This window comes from Oncorhynchus keta, chromosome 23, assembly GCF_023373465.1.
Source record: "Oncorhynchus keta strain PuntledgeMale-10-30-2019 chromosome 23, Oket_V2, whole genome shotgun sequence".
In the NCBI taxonomy this organism is placed as follows: Eukaryota; Metazoa; Chordata; class Actinopteri; order Salmoniformes; family Salmonidae; genus Oncorhynchus; species Oncorhynchus keta.
The window spans coordinates 46,691,297-46,708,380 of record NC_068443.1 but is presented as its reverse complement, the minus strand read 5'-3'; the positions used below and the strand labels follow the sequence as shown (position 1 = coordinate 46,708,380).

General features: G+C 42.3%; 1 protein-coding gene across 2 annotated transcripts in view; it reads left to right on the top strand.

Annotated features, from left to right (window-relative positions):
• The window catches only part of adcy8 (adenylate cyclase 8 (brain)), a 251,836-nt gene extending 238,783 nt beyond the window's left edge, over window positions 1–13,053 (top strand). For both annotated transcript variants that reach the window (XM_035800597.1, XM_035800598.1), the window contains 4 exons: window positions 4,147–4,293; window positions 11,511–11,603; window positions 11,949–12,063; window positions 12,316–13,053. In XM_035800597.1, coding sequence (XP_035656490.1) covers window positions 4,147–4,293; window positions 11,511–11,603; window positions 11,949–12,063; window positions 12,316–12,806 — 846 coding nt within the window. In that variant the 3' untranslated portion in view covers window positions 12,807–13,053. The remainder of the gene's footprint in view (window positions 1–4,146; window positions 4,294–11,510; window positions 11,604–11,948; window positions 12,064–12,315) is intronic.
• The last annotated feature ends 4,031 nt before the right edge of the window (window positions 13,054–17,084 follow it).

Here is a 17,084-nt window from a genome sequence, read left to right as displayed (position 1 = left end):
CAGGAAAAAGAAAATGGGTAAAAATGTATAATATCCCCAGGTGTAAAATAGTAAATCGCAGCTACTTCTCAGAGAATTTCTAATTGTCAAGAGGAGTTAAACGAGGGTGTCCGCTGTCACCATTTCTGTTCTTTATGACCATCGACATGCTAGCTATTAAAATCAGATCAAATAGCAACATTAGAGGATTAGAAATCCAAGACTTAAAAACAGAAGTGTCCATGTATGCCGATGACTCAAGTTTTATGTTAGCTAGATCCCTGCAATGTCTCATTGAAGATCCCTGCAATGTCTCATTGAAGATCTAGATAACTTTTCTGGACTCTGGACTAAAACCTAAATATGCTAAGTGTACAATATTACGTATTGGATCTTTTAAAAATACAAATTTGACATTACCCTGCAGTTTACCTATAAAATGGGCTAACGGTGAAGTAGACGCACAATGAATTTCAATATAAATGGTGTAAAAATAGACAGGATCCTGCAACCATGGAGAGGTAAATACCTGTCTAGTTATGTAAGAATTGCCCTGATTAACTCCTTAGTCATATCTCAGTTTACTCACTTACATATGGTGCTGCCTACTCTTGATTTGTTTTTCAAATCATATGAGCAAAATATATCTTGCTTTATCTGGGGCACTAAAGCAGACAAAATAAAGCAAGCCTATCTATATAATGAATATGAATTGGGTGGGTTGAGATAATTAAATATAAAAGCACTAAACCTCTCTCTAAAAGCTTCAGTTATTCAAACGTTTTACTTGTACCCGAAATGGTTCTCAAGTAGATTACTAAGAAAAGCTAATTCGTTGTTTAAAATATGGCTTTTTTGCCTTTGTGCAGATTGCCATGTCTCATTTTTGATTCATTGAAAATGATACTTTTTTTCAAAGTATCTGTCTTTTTCAAACAAGCATTGCAGAGCTGGCTGCAATTTCAGTTTCATCCCCCTGAAAAGATTGAAGAAATATTACAACAAATATTATGGCTGAACTGAAATGTGTTGGTTGATAAAATACCTGTATTTATGGGAAAGATGTTTGATAAGGGTATTTTGTTCATAAATGAAATTGTAAATTGGAATGATGGAGTTATGTCCTTCATGGAGTTATCAGAATTGTATGGGAATGTCTGCTCAATCCCAGAGTACAACCAATTGATTACAGCATTACCCCCCAAAAATGGAGAAGGCAGGTGGCAGACGGAGGAGGTAGGGAACTGGTCTGTCTGCCAAATATAAGGAAACAAAACTGGCTGAGGAATAAAAATAGCATAAATAGGAAACTATATCAGTTTAATTAGAGGACCAGGATGTTGACAGCTGTGTCATACAGTGTCGCGCCCTGGTCTTAGTATTCTGTGTTTTCTTTATTATTTTGGTTAGGCCAGGGTGTGACATGGCTTTATTTAGTGGTGTGTTTTTGTATTGGGGTTTTAGTAGGTTTTGGGATTGTGGCTTAGCAGGGTTGTCTAGAAAAGTATATGGTTGCCTAATCAGTGGCAGGTGATTATCGTTGTCTCTGATTGGGAACCATATTTAGGCAGCGATATTCTTTGAGTGTTTCGTGGGTGATTGTTCCTGTCTCTGTGTTTGTAGTCACCAGATAGGCTGTATAGGTTTTCACGGTCCGTTTGTTGTTTTTGTATTGTTTGTTTTTCGTCGTCATTAAACATGTATCAAAAATACCACTCTGCATTTTGGTCCGACTCTCCTTCGTAAATCTTTTTCCCAAAAGTAGGCGAAATAGCTCGGTTTGTTGTTCACGTTTGGCTGAGAAATTGCCCGGAAATTGCGGTCACCACAACGCCGAAAAAAAATATTCCTAATTAGCTCCATAATATCGACAGAAACATGGCAAACATTGTTAAGAATCCATTCAAGGTGTTTTTCTAATATCTATTCAATAATATATCCGTCGGGACAATTCCTTTTTCTCCAGGACCGATTGGAGTAATGGCTACCTCTGCACTTTACGCGAGAATCTCTCTCGGAGCCACCGTCTTACGCAATGTGGCCGCCTACGGCTATTCTTCAACAGTAATGCGTAAAGCTACGTCACAATGCTGTAGACACCTTGGGGAATTCGTAGAAAGCGTAAGCTCGTTGATGGTACATTCAAAGCCATATAGGGAGTCATTGGAACGCAGCGCTTTCAAAACCTGGGGCACTTCCGGATTGGATTTTTCTCAGGCTTTCGCCTGCAACATCAGTTCTGTTAAACTCACAGACAATATCTTTACAGTTTTGGAAACGTTAGTGTTTTCTATCCAAAGGTGTCAATTATATGCATATTCTAGCATCTTTTCCTGACAAATTATCCCGTTTAAAATGGGAACGTTTTTTTTCTTCCAAAAATGAAAATACTGCCCCCTAACACCAAGAGGTGTTACATTACATTTAAAAAAAATACAAAAAAGAACTAGATGTGTGACTAAGTATTGAACCTCTTGCGATGAGCAAACCCGTATTCGGGTGCTTAATCATAGCCTCAAATGCATTAGCATAACGCAGCGGACATAAATACGCAAAAAATTGCAAATGAAATTGAATAAACATATTCAAACACAAGCTTCGCCTTTTGTTAACAACACTGTCATCTCAGATTTTCAAAATATGCGTTACAGCCAACGCTAGACAAGAATTTGTGTAAGTTTATCATGGCATAATGCTATGCTAGGCTCTGCTGGCAGCAGGCAACATTTTCACGAAAATAAGAAAAGCAACCAAATTAAATAATTTACCTTTGAAGGACTTCAGATGCTTTCACTCAGGAGACTCCCAGTTAGATAGAAAATGTTCCTTTTTTCCAAAAATATTATTTTTTTGTAGGCGAAAAAGCTCCCGTTTCTTCATCATGCTTTGCTGAGAAATCGACTGGAAAATGCTGCAACTATAACGCCAAACTTTTTTCCAAATTTGCTCCATAATATCGACAGAAACACGGCAAACGTTGTTTAGGATCCCTCCTCAAGGTGTTTTTAACATACATATATCCGTCAAGGCAATTGGAAGCGATTGGAAAAATGGCTACCGCAGTATTTTCTGCGGGAGACACCATGTGACCACATGCTATATATGGTCCCTTACAGCCATTCTTCAATGGAAATGCCTAAAAAGACGTCACAATGCTGTAGACACCTTGGGGAATACGTGGAAAACGTAAGCTCATTCGTAGCTCATTCACAGCCATATAAGTAGTCATTGGCATGAGGCGGTTTAAAAAAATGCGGCAGTTCCTGGTTGGATTTTTATCTGGTTTTCACCTGTAACATCAGTTTTGTGGCACTCACAGACAATATCTTTGCAGTTTTGGAAACGTCAGAGTGTTTTCTTTCCAAAGCTGTCAATTATATGCATAGTCGAGCATCTTTTCGTGACGAAATATCTTGTTTAAAACGGGAACGTTTTTCATCCAAAAATGTTAATAGCGACCCCTAATGCATAACTGGTTAACCAGTCTACAAGACTAACTTAAATGAACTTAGACCCTTTCCTGCAGTCAAATGACCAAATCGCCTCATGGGTGGAATGTCATTCATACTTTTCATGATTTATAATTAATGATTACAAATCCAGTGTTTCATTGCCAAACGGTTTTGTTATATTTCAGTCTTCTTTGATGTATATAAAATGTCATATTGGGATGCAAACTCAAAAATGAGCATATATCTCTATATCTGACATGGTACAGGTGTCTTATTTTTTTTAAGCTCATTACCATGTGTGTGAGGTTTACACTTTTGTTTCAAGGTAGATTTGTTGAAGGCTACCAAGAAACACTGTGTGACCCTGATTTAGCCCGCTGCAGTAAAATGTTAACACAAGAACCAACACAGCCATTTTTTTTTGGCATGATGTGCCATTAAAATTCTACCATTGTAAAAGTATATTTATGGAAAAATTGCTCTGTTTCACTGCTTCGTCATATCTGAGTTTACTCACTTACTTATGGTGCGGCCTACTCCTGATTCATTTTTCAAATCATATGAGCAAATCACATGTCCCCTCCATCCTTGACTTTTTCCAAATAAGTGTATATAACTACCTGACGTTGTTCGAATTCCATTATATGTCATTTTCAATGGCTTTTTCCCTGCCCCTCTTTCTTTAAACATACATTGTCTGCATTTTGTTCCACAGGAGCTTTACTCCCAGTCTTACGATGCTGTGGGTGTGATGTTCGCCTCCATCCCGGGCTTTGCCGACTTCTACTCCCAAACAGAGATGAACAACCAAGGAGTGGAGTGTCTGCGCCTCCTCAACGAGATCATTGCCGACTTTGACGAGGTGGGGAACTGCAACATTGTCCTTTTCACTGTCCCGCAAAAAAGTACTTTTTTTGTTTCATTGATCGTAAATGGGCTAGACAGGGTGAAGAGACTATATACACTGCTCAAAAAAAATAAATTAAATAAAAAAATATACACTTGGGCAACACAATGTAACTCCAAGTCAATCACACTTCTGTGAAATCAAACTGTCCACTTAGGAAGCAACACCGATTGACAATAAATGTCACATGCTGTTGTGCAAATGGAATAGACAACAGGTGGAAATTATAGGCAATTAGCAAGACACCCCCAATAAAGGAGTGGTTCTGCAGGTGGTGACCACAGACCACTTCTCAGTTCCTATGCTACCTGACTGATGTTTTGGTCACTTTTGAATGCTGGCGGTGCTTTCACTCTAGTGGTAGCATGAGACTGAGTCTACAACCCACACAAGTGGCTCAGGTAGTGCAGCTCATCCAGGATGGCACATCAATGCAAGCTGTGACAAGAAGGTTTGCTGTGTCTGTCAGCGTAGTGTCCAGAGCATGGAGGCGCTACCAGGAGACAGGCCAGTACATCAGGAGACGTGTAGGAAGCCGTAGGAGGGCAACAACCCAGCAGCAGGACCGCTACCTCTGACCTTTGTGCAAGGAGGAGCAGGAGGAGCACTGCCAGAGCCCTGCAAAATGACCTCCAGCAGCCCACAAATGTGCATGTGTCTCCTCAAACGGTCAGAAACAGACTCCATGAGGGTGGTATGAGGGCCCGACGTCCACAGGTGGGGGTTGTGCTTACAGCCCAACACCGTGCAGGATGTTTGGCATTTGCCAGAGAACACAAAGATTGGCAAATTCGCCACTGGCACCCTGTGCTCTTCACAGATGAAAACAGGTTCACACTGAGCACGTGACAGAGTCTGGAGATGCCGTGGAGAACGTTATGCTGCCTGCAACATCCTCCAGCATGACCGGTTTGGCGGTGGGTCAGTTTTGGTGTGGGGTGGCATTTCTTTGGGGGGCCGCACAGCTCTCCATGTGCTCGCCAGAGGTAGCCTGACTGCCATTAGGTACCGAGATGAGTTCCTCAGACGCTTTGCGAAACCATATGCTGGTGCGGTTGGCCCTGGGTTCCTCCTAATGCAAGACGATGCTAGACCTCATGTGGCCGGAGTGTGTCAGCAGTTCCTGCAAGAGGAAGGCATTGATGTTATGGACTGGCCCGCCCGTTCCCCAGACCTGAATCCAATTGATCACATCTGGGAAATCATGTCTCACTCCATCCACCAATGCCACGTTGCACCACAGACTGTCCAGGAGTTGGCGGATGCTTTAGTCCAGGTCTGGTAGGAGATCCCTCAGGAGACCATCCGCCACCTCATCAGGAGCATGCCCAGGCGTTATAGGGAGGTCATACAGGCACGTGGAGGCCACACACACTACTGAGCCTCATTTTGAATTGTTTTAAGGACATTACATCAAAGTTGGATCAGCCTGTAGTGTGGTTTTACGCTTTAATATTGAGTGTGACACCAAATCCAGACCTCTATGGGTTGATACATTTGATTTCCATTGATAATTTTTGTGTGATTTTGTTGTCAGCACATTCAACTATGTAAAGAAAAAAGTAGTTAATAAGAATATGTCATTCATTCAGAACTAGGATGTGTTATTTTAGTGTTCCCTGTATTTAATTATAAACCGGGTGGTTCGAGCCCTGAATGCTGAATGCCACATACCACGGATATGACCAAAAAAATACAAAATTGTTGGTAACCTGTTTATTATAGCAATATGGCACCTCGGGGATTTGTGGTATGTGGCTAATATACCACAGCTAAGGGCTGTATCCAGGTACTCTGCACTACACTATACAGAAATCACTTTGCTGGTTGCAAAAATTCAAATGGTTTGCCTAAAATTTCAGTTTATGTGACAAAACAAGCAAATATACAGTAGTGTAGAGAATCATTGTACCATCTAAATTGCTGTGAATATATATTTTCCATAACCAAAAATATAATATTTTCAGCTGTTTGATGTTGGTGTACAAAACCAAAAGTAAAAGATGCAAAAATGATACCGCACCTTAGACTTGCTTTCAGTAAGAATGATCTATAACTCAACATTTTTATGTGAATTTGGTCTTGTTGCCCAAAAATGTACATTTTGCAACTTTAACTAAACAGTTCTGAAATGCAAAAAAAAAAAAAATGTGTGTATTTTTATCCCACTAACAAACAAATAGTTTTGAACAGTTGAAGCTAGCACTCACATCATTCTTATCTTACCTTAGAAGTCTTTACTTGGAGGGCTGACCAGCATCTTGTAACGGCTCTTTTCTATCTCCTCCTCTGACGAAGAGGTAGAATAAGGATCGGACCAAAATGCAGCGTGTTGATGATTCATGATAGATTTTAATGAAGGAAAAACTAACATGCAGAAACTACAAAAATAACGAAATGAAATAACGAAAACCGAAACAGCCCTATGTTTTTTTTTATTTTTATAAAAAATCATTTATTATCTTCAATACCATTCATTCTTTACAACACATAATTTTCATACATACTCAAATAAATGGTATTTTAATTAAACTAAATCAACTAAATATAAACCCCAAATAAAACCTCAGGGGAGCATCTTCCCTCCCCGTCACCCTACAAAATACCTTTCCCTATCTCCCCGTCCCTAATCTATCCCCTTACAAATCTAAATGACACCCAGCCCTAAACCCCCCTTCCACCTCTCCCGAGCAGCATGCTGCCCCCACTTCCTCTCCTCCCTCTTCATCCTCCCCCTCAAATCTCCTTCCACCCTCCTCACTATCCCTTCCACCCCCCAATCTCTCCCTGTCTTCACCATGTTCTGCCTTGCTTCCCACAGCCCCCGTTTAAAGAGACTCATGAGAAGCCAGAGCAGAAACCTGTCCCTATCCGTCCCTCTCGCTCTCCCTACACCTCTCTCTAACCTGGCCCACGTCAATACAAAATCCCCCTTTACCAAACCTAACAACACCCGTGCCCTAGCCCATACTACTCCGGCAAAGGCACAGTCCCAAAAGACATGGCACACAGTCTCCTCCCTGCCACAAGAGGATCTTGGACAGGTGGGGGATTGCACCAAACTATACCGGTACATGATGGAACGTACCGGCAAGCACTTATGGAGGCTCAACCAATTCAGGTCCTTGAGCCTGTTGTCCAGACCCCGCGCCTGCACTCCCTCCCAGACCACTTCCGAGATGCCCACTACAGGCGCCGGACTCCCTGCCTTTCTGACCTCCTCGTACAGGTGCCTGTGATCTAAACCTACTCGGGCAACTTCAACTCAAAGTGCCACGGCAGCTGTTCCACCCGAGGACCCGTGTTAGACCACACCATTACGCTTCTCGCCTGATACGAGAAGAACACCCGCAGGAGGTAACCGGACGGGTGTATCACTGGCTGAGCAAGCTCCATTAACAAGAAAGAAACAAAAATTGTGTCCAGTCTCTCACTTTTTAAATTTAGACCCCATGAAAAAATAAAAACATGTAATAGACTCAAATTCTAAACCCAGACAGAAAAAAGAAAAAAAAACAGGAGACTCACCCGATGCTCCCCTGCTCCATATCTACCGGTGAGAACACCATCCGTACTCCCGACATCCCCCCCTCTTCCTCCATCTCACCATCCCAGGATGCAGGAATAATGTTTGGCTCCGGGGTGCCCTGCACCCTGGGTCTACCCCCACACTCCTCCCCTTCCCCAGTGTTGTAGCTGGTTTGGAAAAAAATCGGGGAGGCTGAGTCCCCAAACAAAAAACTCCCCACCTCCTCCTGTACCCAGTCCTGAGTCTTGTTAGGTGTGTCCCCACCCAACAGAAGTTCAGGGCCTGGGGAAACCAGCAGCAACCCAGAGGTGTCTCCCACCCCCATCACTCTCTTGGCCATCCCCTCCCTCTCACTGTCGGCCAATCGCACCCTCCTCTTCATTCTCTTCTTTGGTGATGGCGGCAGGGGGAGATACCACCCTCCCCGCCCGCCAGCTCCTCCACCATGTCCCTTTGGCCTACCCGTCATCTCTTTCCACAAGGGCACTTTCCCCCAGTCCACTTGCTCTTCCACCGTCTCCTTCTCCACCACTCCTCCCTCGCTTTCTTCTCTCTCATGCTCCTCCACTCGGTTGCCTTCTTCCTCCGTTAAAACCTGGTTCTACCACTCCCGTGCCTTCCGTTTCCTTCTCTCTTCCATCCGCCTTCTTTCTCCTCCTCCTTCCTTGTGGCCTTCCCCTCTGGACCTGTACTCTGGTCATGAGGCGTGCTTCCTTCCCCTCCTCTTATTCCCCCATCCCCCGCTCCTGCTCCCCCAGCCGCAGACGCATATGACCTCTGACGGGCAAAACACCCCTTCACAGGTATGCTGAAGCCACACCCATGGCACGTATTAGGCCTTCAAAATCCCTCGCCTCATGTTCCTCAGATCCAAAAAATCTGCATTTTCTTGTGCTGCACGAGGCAATATGTGTCCGTAGGCCATACAGCGCCTGCAAAATGGGGGCTGACGTGCATAAAACAACGTCCCCCTGTCAGCCCCTAGGGAGAACATAGCAGGAGGATGGAGGTAGCCACCATGTCCCTTTGGGTCCTCTCTGAGGAGGGCCTGGAAGCCTCTCTTCCCATTCCAAAACCCAAAGGAGTCTTTCTGGTGCCTTGCTGAGAGACGTTATCCATGTATCTCCCCAGAAAAGCCCTCACCTCTTCGCTGCCTAACGTAAGGGTTGTAAATGTTGACAGTTACAACCCTAAAGTTATTCTTCGCCAGGCTTGTTATTTCATAGTGGCTCATCGGCCTCTCACCTCCCACTGCTCTTGCCCTTCTCAGGATATCATCGTGTTTCTCCTCTGTATATAGTGCCACGTCGTATGCTCCCTCCAACGAACCCTTGGAAACAAAACACGGCCCTTCACCGTCAGCTTTAGAATCCCCATCAATATTATCCTTCCAAAAGATTCCCGTCCTAAAGGCTCCAACTCCTTTTCCTTCCAAGCAAACCGAATCGTGGGCCAGCCCAATAGGGACCGAGTGTTGATGGATTTAGCACCATCTCCGCAAGGAGAATGGCGCTCGTTCTCTTCTCTTCTCTTCTCTTCCAAAACAAGGAAAAAAGAAAAACCAAAGTGACTGAGCCTATTCTGGTGCAAACTAACACAGAGACAGGAACAATCACCCACAAAAACACTCACAGAATATGGCTGCCTAAATATGGTTCCCAATCAGAGACAACGATAAATCACCTGACTCTGATTGAGAACCGCCTCAGGCAGCCATAGACTAATTAGACACCCCACAAAACCCCAAGACAAAAACACACACCACAATAACCCATGTCACACCCTGGCCTGACCCAATAAATAAAGAAAACAGTGTTTTATATGTTTTATTGTGAAACAACAAATAAGATATATTTGATAAATAAATAAAATAAAATATTTATAACCCAACCATGATCTGTACTTCTCCAGAACTTTTTGTCCCTGATGTTTGGATTGAGATGGTGTTGCATCTGTTTCAGAACAGGTGTGTGTGTATATATATATATATATATATATATATTGAGATCATGTGACACTTAGAATGCACACAGGTGGATTTTATTGAACTAATTATGTGACTTCTGAAGGTAATTGGTTGCACCAGATCTTATTCCGAGGCTTCATAGCAAAGGGGTGAATACGTATGAATACCATGATCTGTACTTCTCCACCACTTTGTCCCTGACCTGTTTGGAGAGGTCATGGTGCTGCAGTCTTATTTAGTGGCTTTTTGAAACAAGTAATTGTTTAAATTTGGAATTAACCAATTTGGACTATTTTGTGTACAGTATGTCCATTGCATGAAAAACATTGTTTTAATCTATTTAAATTGCAGGTCGGTATGCAACAAAATTGGAAAAATGCAAAGGGGGATGAATACTTTTGCAAGGCATTGTATTTGAGAATGATATTCATTGACTACAGCTCAGCGTTCAACACCATAGTGCTCTCAAAGCTCATCACTAAGCTAAGGACCCTGGGACTAAACAACTCCCTCTGCAACTGGATCCTGGACTTCCTGACGGGCCGCCCCCCAGGTGGTAAGGGTAGGTAACAACATATTTGCCATGCTGATCCTCAACACAGGGGCCCTTCAGGGGTGTGTGCTCAGTCTCCTCCTGTACTCCCTGTTCACCCATGACTGTATGGCCAAGCACGACCACAACGCCATCATTAAGTTTGCCGACGACGCAACAGTGGGCCTGATCACCAAAAACAATCAGACAGCCTATAGGGAGGAGGTCAGAGACCTGTTCGTGTGGTGCCAGAATAACAACCTCTCCCTCAACGTGATCAAGACAAAGGAGATGATCGTGGACTACAGGAAAAGGAGGCCCGAACACGGCCCAATTCTCATCAACGGGGCTATAGTGGAGCAAGTTGAGAGCTTCAAGTTCCTTGGTGTCCACATCACCAACAAACTATCATGGTCCAAACACACCAAGACAGTCGTGAAGAGGACACAACAACTCCTGTTCCCCCTCAGGAGTGAAAAGATTTGGCATGGGTCCTCGCTAGTCAAACGATCAAAATAAGCAGGGAAGGCCAGCCACTCAAAAAATGTTGTTGGGCTTTTGCAGTTGACAGTCGTGCTAATCAAATCAAATCAAATTTAGTCAGATGCAATGGTATGAAATGTTTTAAATTAGCGGTAGCACTTTGCTTCAACAGAGTACAAACATTAGTTTGAGATCTTTCACTAAACTATTCATATCGTTTTACAGAGAATCCGGGTGGTGATCTGACAATGAGATTCTGTTCTAAATCTGCCATAGAACCGTGTTATTCACGGACGGTGTCAATGTCACCAAACGAGGCCAGAACAAGACACAAACCAGCTGCAGTCGACTAATGCCTCGCCTCTTTGGACAGGAATAGACGAGCCTTTTCCCGACTTGAAACTTGCCCCAAGATACAGCACATATTTAGGTAGCAGCTGCAAAGCTGCACAGTGGATGGATGAAGAAACACTTTTATGTGATATGGCATTGCTTTATAAGTTGCTAATGGGTTGTTTGGTATAATGAGTTGCTTACTCTGTCAATCAATCACGCCAAATCTTGTTTACCCTTTGGTGTAGTGATGCGATATTGAGCACAGTCAATTAACAATGGACTACTTGTGTTTCTTCTCTCCCCTGTTTGTCTTTGTCTTTGTGTAGCTGCTTGGTGAGGAACGTTTCCAGGACATTGAGAAGATTAAGACTATCGGCAGCACATACATGGCAGTCTCCGGACTGTCACCAGAAAAACAAGTGAGCAAAATCAACATTTTGTGGTTTAGTAATTCGTGGCCATATCCTGACTTGCATAAAAGCTATATATTAACACTGGCACCATTGATTTGTGCTGTTATCTTGTACATGCTGTATGTGTAGGTGCAGTACAAAGGTATGGACAAATTGTGCACAAGGTGTAACAAGACATAAATTGCAGAACTTGACCCTTATTTCTAAAGAGGGGGTATTTTATCTCTACATCATCATGTGTGGCATAATTCTGACCCCATTTGACACTGGTAACACGATAATCTCAATCTGTGATTCAGTTTGCACTGTCAATCTGGTTTGGGTTCTCTCTGATGTCACTCTGATTCTTAGCAATGTGAAGACAAGTGGGGTCATCTGTGTGAGCTGGCCGACTTTGCCATCGCCCTGAACGAGAGCATCCAGGAGATCAACAAGCACTCCTTCAACAACTTTGAGCTAAGAATTGGTAAGAAATCCCAAGTGCTCCCCCCCTGGCAACCACTCAAAATGAATAGACTATGAAAGTGTTTGAAATTCATTAACACACTGTAGTTTTGTCTCTAGGTAGAGCTAACTCTTCTACAACGCTCACTCGTCTTTCTTCTCGATTTCCCTTCTCCGCTCAATCATCTCATATTCCTATTTTTCTTCCTCTTCCTCCTTTTCCATCCCCCTTCTCTTCATTTTCGTCATCTTCCCCCTCCTTCTTTTTTCGCAGGCATGGCACATGGCTCGGTGGTGGCGGGTGTGATAGGCGCCAAGAAGCCCCAGTACGACATCTGGGGCAAAACGGTGAACCTGTCGAGCCGCATGGACAGCACAGGCGTGAGTGGCAAGATCCAGGTGCCTGAGGACACCTACCTGATCCTGAAGGAGCGAGGCTTTGCCTTTGAGTACCGTGGCGAGATCTACGTGAAGGGCATCAGCGAGCAGGAGGGCAAGATCCGCACACACTTCCTGATGGGCCGTGTGCAGCCCAACCCGCTCATCATGCAGCCGCGCAAGCTCCAGGGCCAGTACTCGCTGGCGGCCGTGGTGCTGGGCCTGGTCCAGTCGCTCAACCGACAAAAGCAGAAGCAGATCCTGAACGAGAACAACAACTCGGGCATCATGAAGGGCCATCACCACTACAACAGGAGGACGTTGCTGGCCCCTGGGGGGGCAGAGGTTGGCCATGCCGAAGTGGCAGATAAGACTGAGTTGCCCTGATGAGGCCCACTGCAAAAAGGCAGGGAGGGAGGGGACTTGACGGGACTGTGCTTTCTGTTTTCATCCGCCCTCATTGCATCGATTTGTCCATTCATCCATCTGTCCAGCCATCAATCTATCTATCCTTCTGACAATTCAATGTTCTGCCTACTATACACCCTAACCCCTTGCCTGGTGTCAATGTTTCTGTTTTGTATTTATTTTATATAAGAGAACACAATAAAGGAGTTTAATTTTTTATAGATAACTTGTGTCTGGTGACTTTTTTTTTATTTTGTCAGTGCTTGACATTCATACAACAATCCTTGCCCTTGCAGTTTATTTTCTTCTCAGACGTAAGTAGCTGGACCGTGTGTTAGAGCCGGACTGGATTGTGAACCTGCATGACACCCATCTCCCAGGAGTGTTGTCTACGGAGACGGGCATTTAGAGTTGCAAAAAATCTGTTAACTTTACTAAAAATTCCCCCTACCTACCCTTTGCCAAAATGTTCAGGTTTTCAATAAGTGTCTGACAATGGTGGTAAGAACAAAACATCACTTCAATAGAAAATGTAAACATTTACAAGTTGGCATGTTGGAGTTTCTTCTTTTATACCTGGTTCTAACTTGTAACCTTTCCTGATCTTTCCGGGTCCACATTCTGATTGTTAGCACCAGGTTTAAACGGGGCTCTAAATATCATCTCCTAATCTACACAAAACATCCTAATTGTTTTGACTGCTTTGAGAGCTTTTAAAAACACAAATTCTATCTGCTGCAATGGGGCTAACTGATCTGGGAACAATCACTTCGTTGAAAATGAGTTTAGAGGCGTAGAGTGCAAGAGGCTGCTGCTGACTGTGCCACCTATTGGATAGATGCGTTCCGTTTTGTTGTGTCTCTGATGATCGTGAGGCATTATTAGTTCATTGTGATGAGGGAAATTAACAACTCAAATGAGTCCTGTGAGAATCACCTCCCGACCCACTGGGCTTGAATCAACCATGTTTCCACATCATTTCAATGAAACAACGTTAACATTAAATTGTCTGTTTCCCAGTGGGGAAAATAACTATTTTGATAAGAGGAGTGCACAGGTAACATTATTCTCAGCTCAAAATGATAATAAAAGTATTGTTGATAGTCAGCTTTGCAAAAATCCCTAATAATCTTGTTTACATGGATACATCTGAAATGAGGCTACCTGATGGGATTTAAATAAATGAAGAAATTCGGGACAACCAAAATCACTACTCTACCACAGTGAACATGTTCATTTTGCGAAGGCTATTTGATTCCGGACATAAAACGTTTGTACGTGAAAACTATTTGTAAGATGCATACTTTCAGTTTTTCTGAATATACTCCACTCATGCATAAGAGGGAGGCTTGCGCTACTGAAGCTGGCACATGCGCAAATCAAATACACTGCTGGAACACCGATTAATATACTGTTTACATGTCCTAATGATTTTAAAGATTAACCAGTTGTTTTAATCAGCGTATGCTTATTTAAATTTTGAAATTACGCCGATTTAAGGTTATTTCAATATTCGGAAAACTGCCATAATCAGTTTAATATCGAATTATTAGTGTGCATGTAAATGTACTCCATGATTGTAAGCTTATTGATGCAGGTTTGCTGAGGTTATTGCAGTCTGGGTGTCTACGGTTCTCAAGAGGCTTCTGCTCCTTTATTATGGTCTATTTTCACAGTTTGTAGTTAAGTGTTAACTCCAAGTGTAATACAGTATTTTACTAAATACACAGATATTTATAATGATGTTTATTTTCTCCTGTAGCACTGAAGTATTCTGAAGGGGGACCCTAAATATTCCACTAGATGGCAGTAGATGATCACTCCAATGCACTCTCTTTACATCCCAAATGTTCTGTTTTCCACAAGCTCCAGCTGACAGAGAAGGGACCGGAGGAGTAGATACACTTGCTTCAGCTAACCAAGGTCCTGGTGAGCAGCTAATTAGTCGAATCAGGTCAATCAATCTCAATCTCTCCAGAACCAGGATTGGGCTGCCCAGTTCTAGATCAAACTAGGCTACTTAATAATGTGATATTATTAAGTAGGCTAAGTATGACAATGGTACACACTCCTCTCACTAAAAAGCCCGTGAAGCCTTGTTCAAACGTACCTTGTGTTTTCCAGTGCCTCTGAATCCATCAAGTGAGTCACTCCTCTGACTGACTATAGCCGTGGTTACACCTTGCATTGATTGCTGTTACTTACAACGTCATTCTAGTCACATTAGCGCACGTTAGCAACAACTGTCCCGGTATTGGGATCTTAAGAGGTTAAAGGTCAACATCCCCATACTGTTCACATTTCTGTCATGTAAATGTTGTAGCTTAAACAATTTATATGGGAAATATCCAGCATTTTCTTCATTACCATGCTGATGATTTCAAATTGTATTGGATTCATTTTAATCGGTTAAAGACATTGAATACATGTTGTTGAATATATTTACTACATTTAGTGTGTTTTTTTTTCTCTGAAAAGTATGTTTATTTTAAAGTTATATGATTTAGTTAATGTAGATACATTTCAATGTTGTTTAACACACAGTAACCAAAAACCTGAAAACGTTTGCATATTCATACAGAATTGTTTGCCAGAAGTTGTCACAAAATGTATCGCAACAGTTTGCCCCAAAACTAATTCGGCACAACTGTTTTCCAGAAGCCTGTTTTCTCAGTAAGGGATCACATTTAGTTAAGTTTAGTATGTCCTAGCATGCAATGACTAAATCAAGGTTGTGACTCGACAAAATTGTTGGATGCATTTTCAGTTTGTTTTGGTTGCGTTTCAGATTATTTTGTGCCCAATGGAATTTAATGTTAAATAATGTACTGTGTCATTTTAGAGTCACTCTTATTGTAAATAAGAAAACAATATGTTTAAGTGTCTCTATTGACCTTTTATTTCAAAATTTGCACTCACAAGGGCCTGACACAGTATCAGTCCAACACACACAAACACTCCATCACATACATTTATACTGACTCTACACACACACACTCACATACAAGCTGCTGCTACTCTGTTATTCTGATATCCTGCTGCCACTACAGTGTAAATATGATATTTCCTGTATATACTATGCTTAATTACTTACTTTGTCTATTTCCTATTCTCATTTCTCATGTTTTTTCTAGTAATACATTGTTATTGATTATTGCCTTGTTGGGTTTTCAGTTTGCAAGAAAGGCATTTCACTGTACTTGTGCAAATGACATTGAAACTTGAAACTAATATTGACATTTAACCTGCGAATTAACTATTATGTATAAATGAAAGCATCCCCAAACAGCAAAAGTTTAATGTAAGTGTAAAATATAAACATAAATTGATGTCCATTTGATACATTTATGACGTAAAAAATATAGAAATGTAGTGTTCAGCAGTTATCAAACTACATACGGTAACTAGGTACTACATCATTTGGGTTCAGTAGCTATCCGTTTTGAGCAAGTGATAGCTAATTGTATTGTTAACATGACAAGAAAATCTGCAGATACTGAGAGCGAACATGTATCCAAATTGAAAGTGATTTGGTACAATGAACAAGTGACTTTGAATGTGTTTGTTGTACTCAGTCTATTGAAAATGTGCTTACAGTTCTGAAATATGAGCATTATGATCTGTTTTGATTTTGTGCTAAGACTTGTGAAAATATATCACATACTTGTGCACCAAAGTGTTTGAAAAAGAAGGCTCCAAGGCTCTATGAAGTCCAGACAACTGCTTGTTGATTCCCCATTGGGGCATGTGAATGCTCTGGTTGTCTAAGCCTACCTCTAACCAGTTTTAATACAATTAGGAGCCCATCAACCATCAGCAGACAATTAAGTATGCTAAGTTGAGAGCCTTTGAGAAGGTCTTTAAGATCAAGAAAATTTATTTATAAAGCCCTTTTTACATCAGCCGATGTCACAAAGTGCTATACAGAAACCCAGCCTAAAACCCCAAACAGCAAGCAATGCAGATGTATGTCACGGGTGTCGTTGGAAGTAGACCAAGGTGCAGCATGGTGGCACATTTTCTTTTATTTAAATAAAATGCTGCGGGCCCCAAACTGGGCATAACAAAACAACCGGGCCCCGGACTGGGCACCCTCGCTGCCCCCGGACAAAGTTACTTCCCACCGGACTGAAACCCTCGCTGGGCAAAATGGATCACACTGGAGTTTGATTCAAATCAGAGGCTTCTTGCCATGGATCCACTGATTGAGAACCATCACTGGAGGCTTCTTCCTAGAAACACAAACTCACCGGGCTA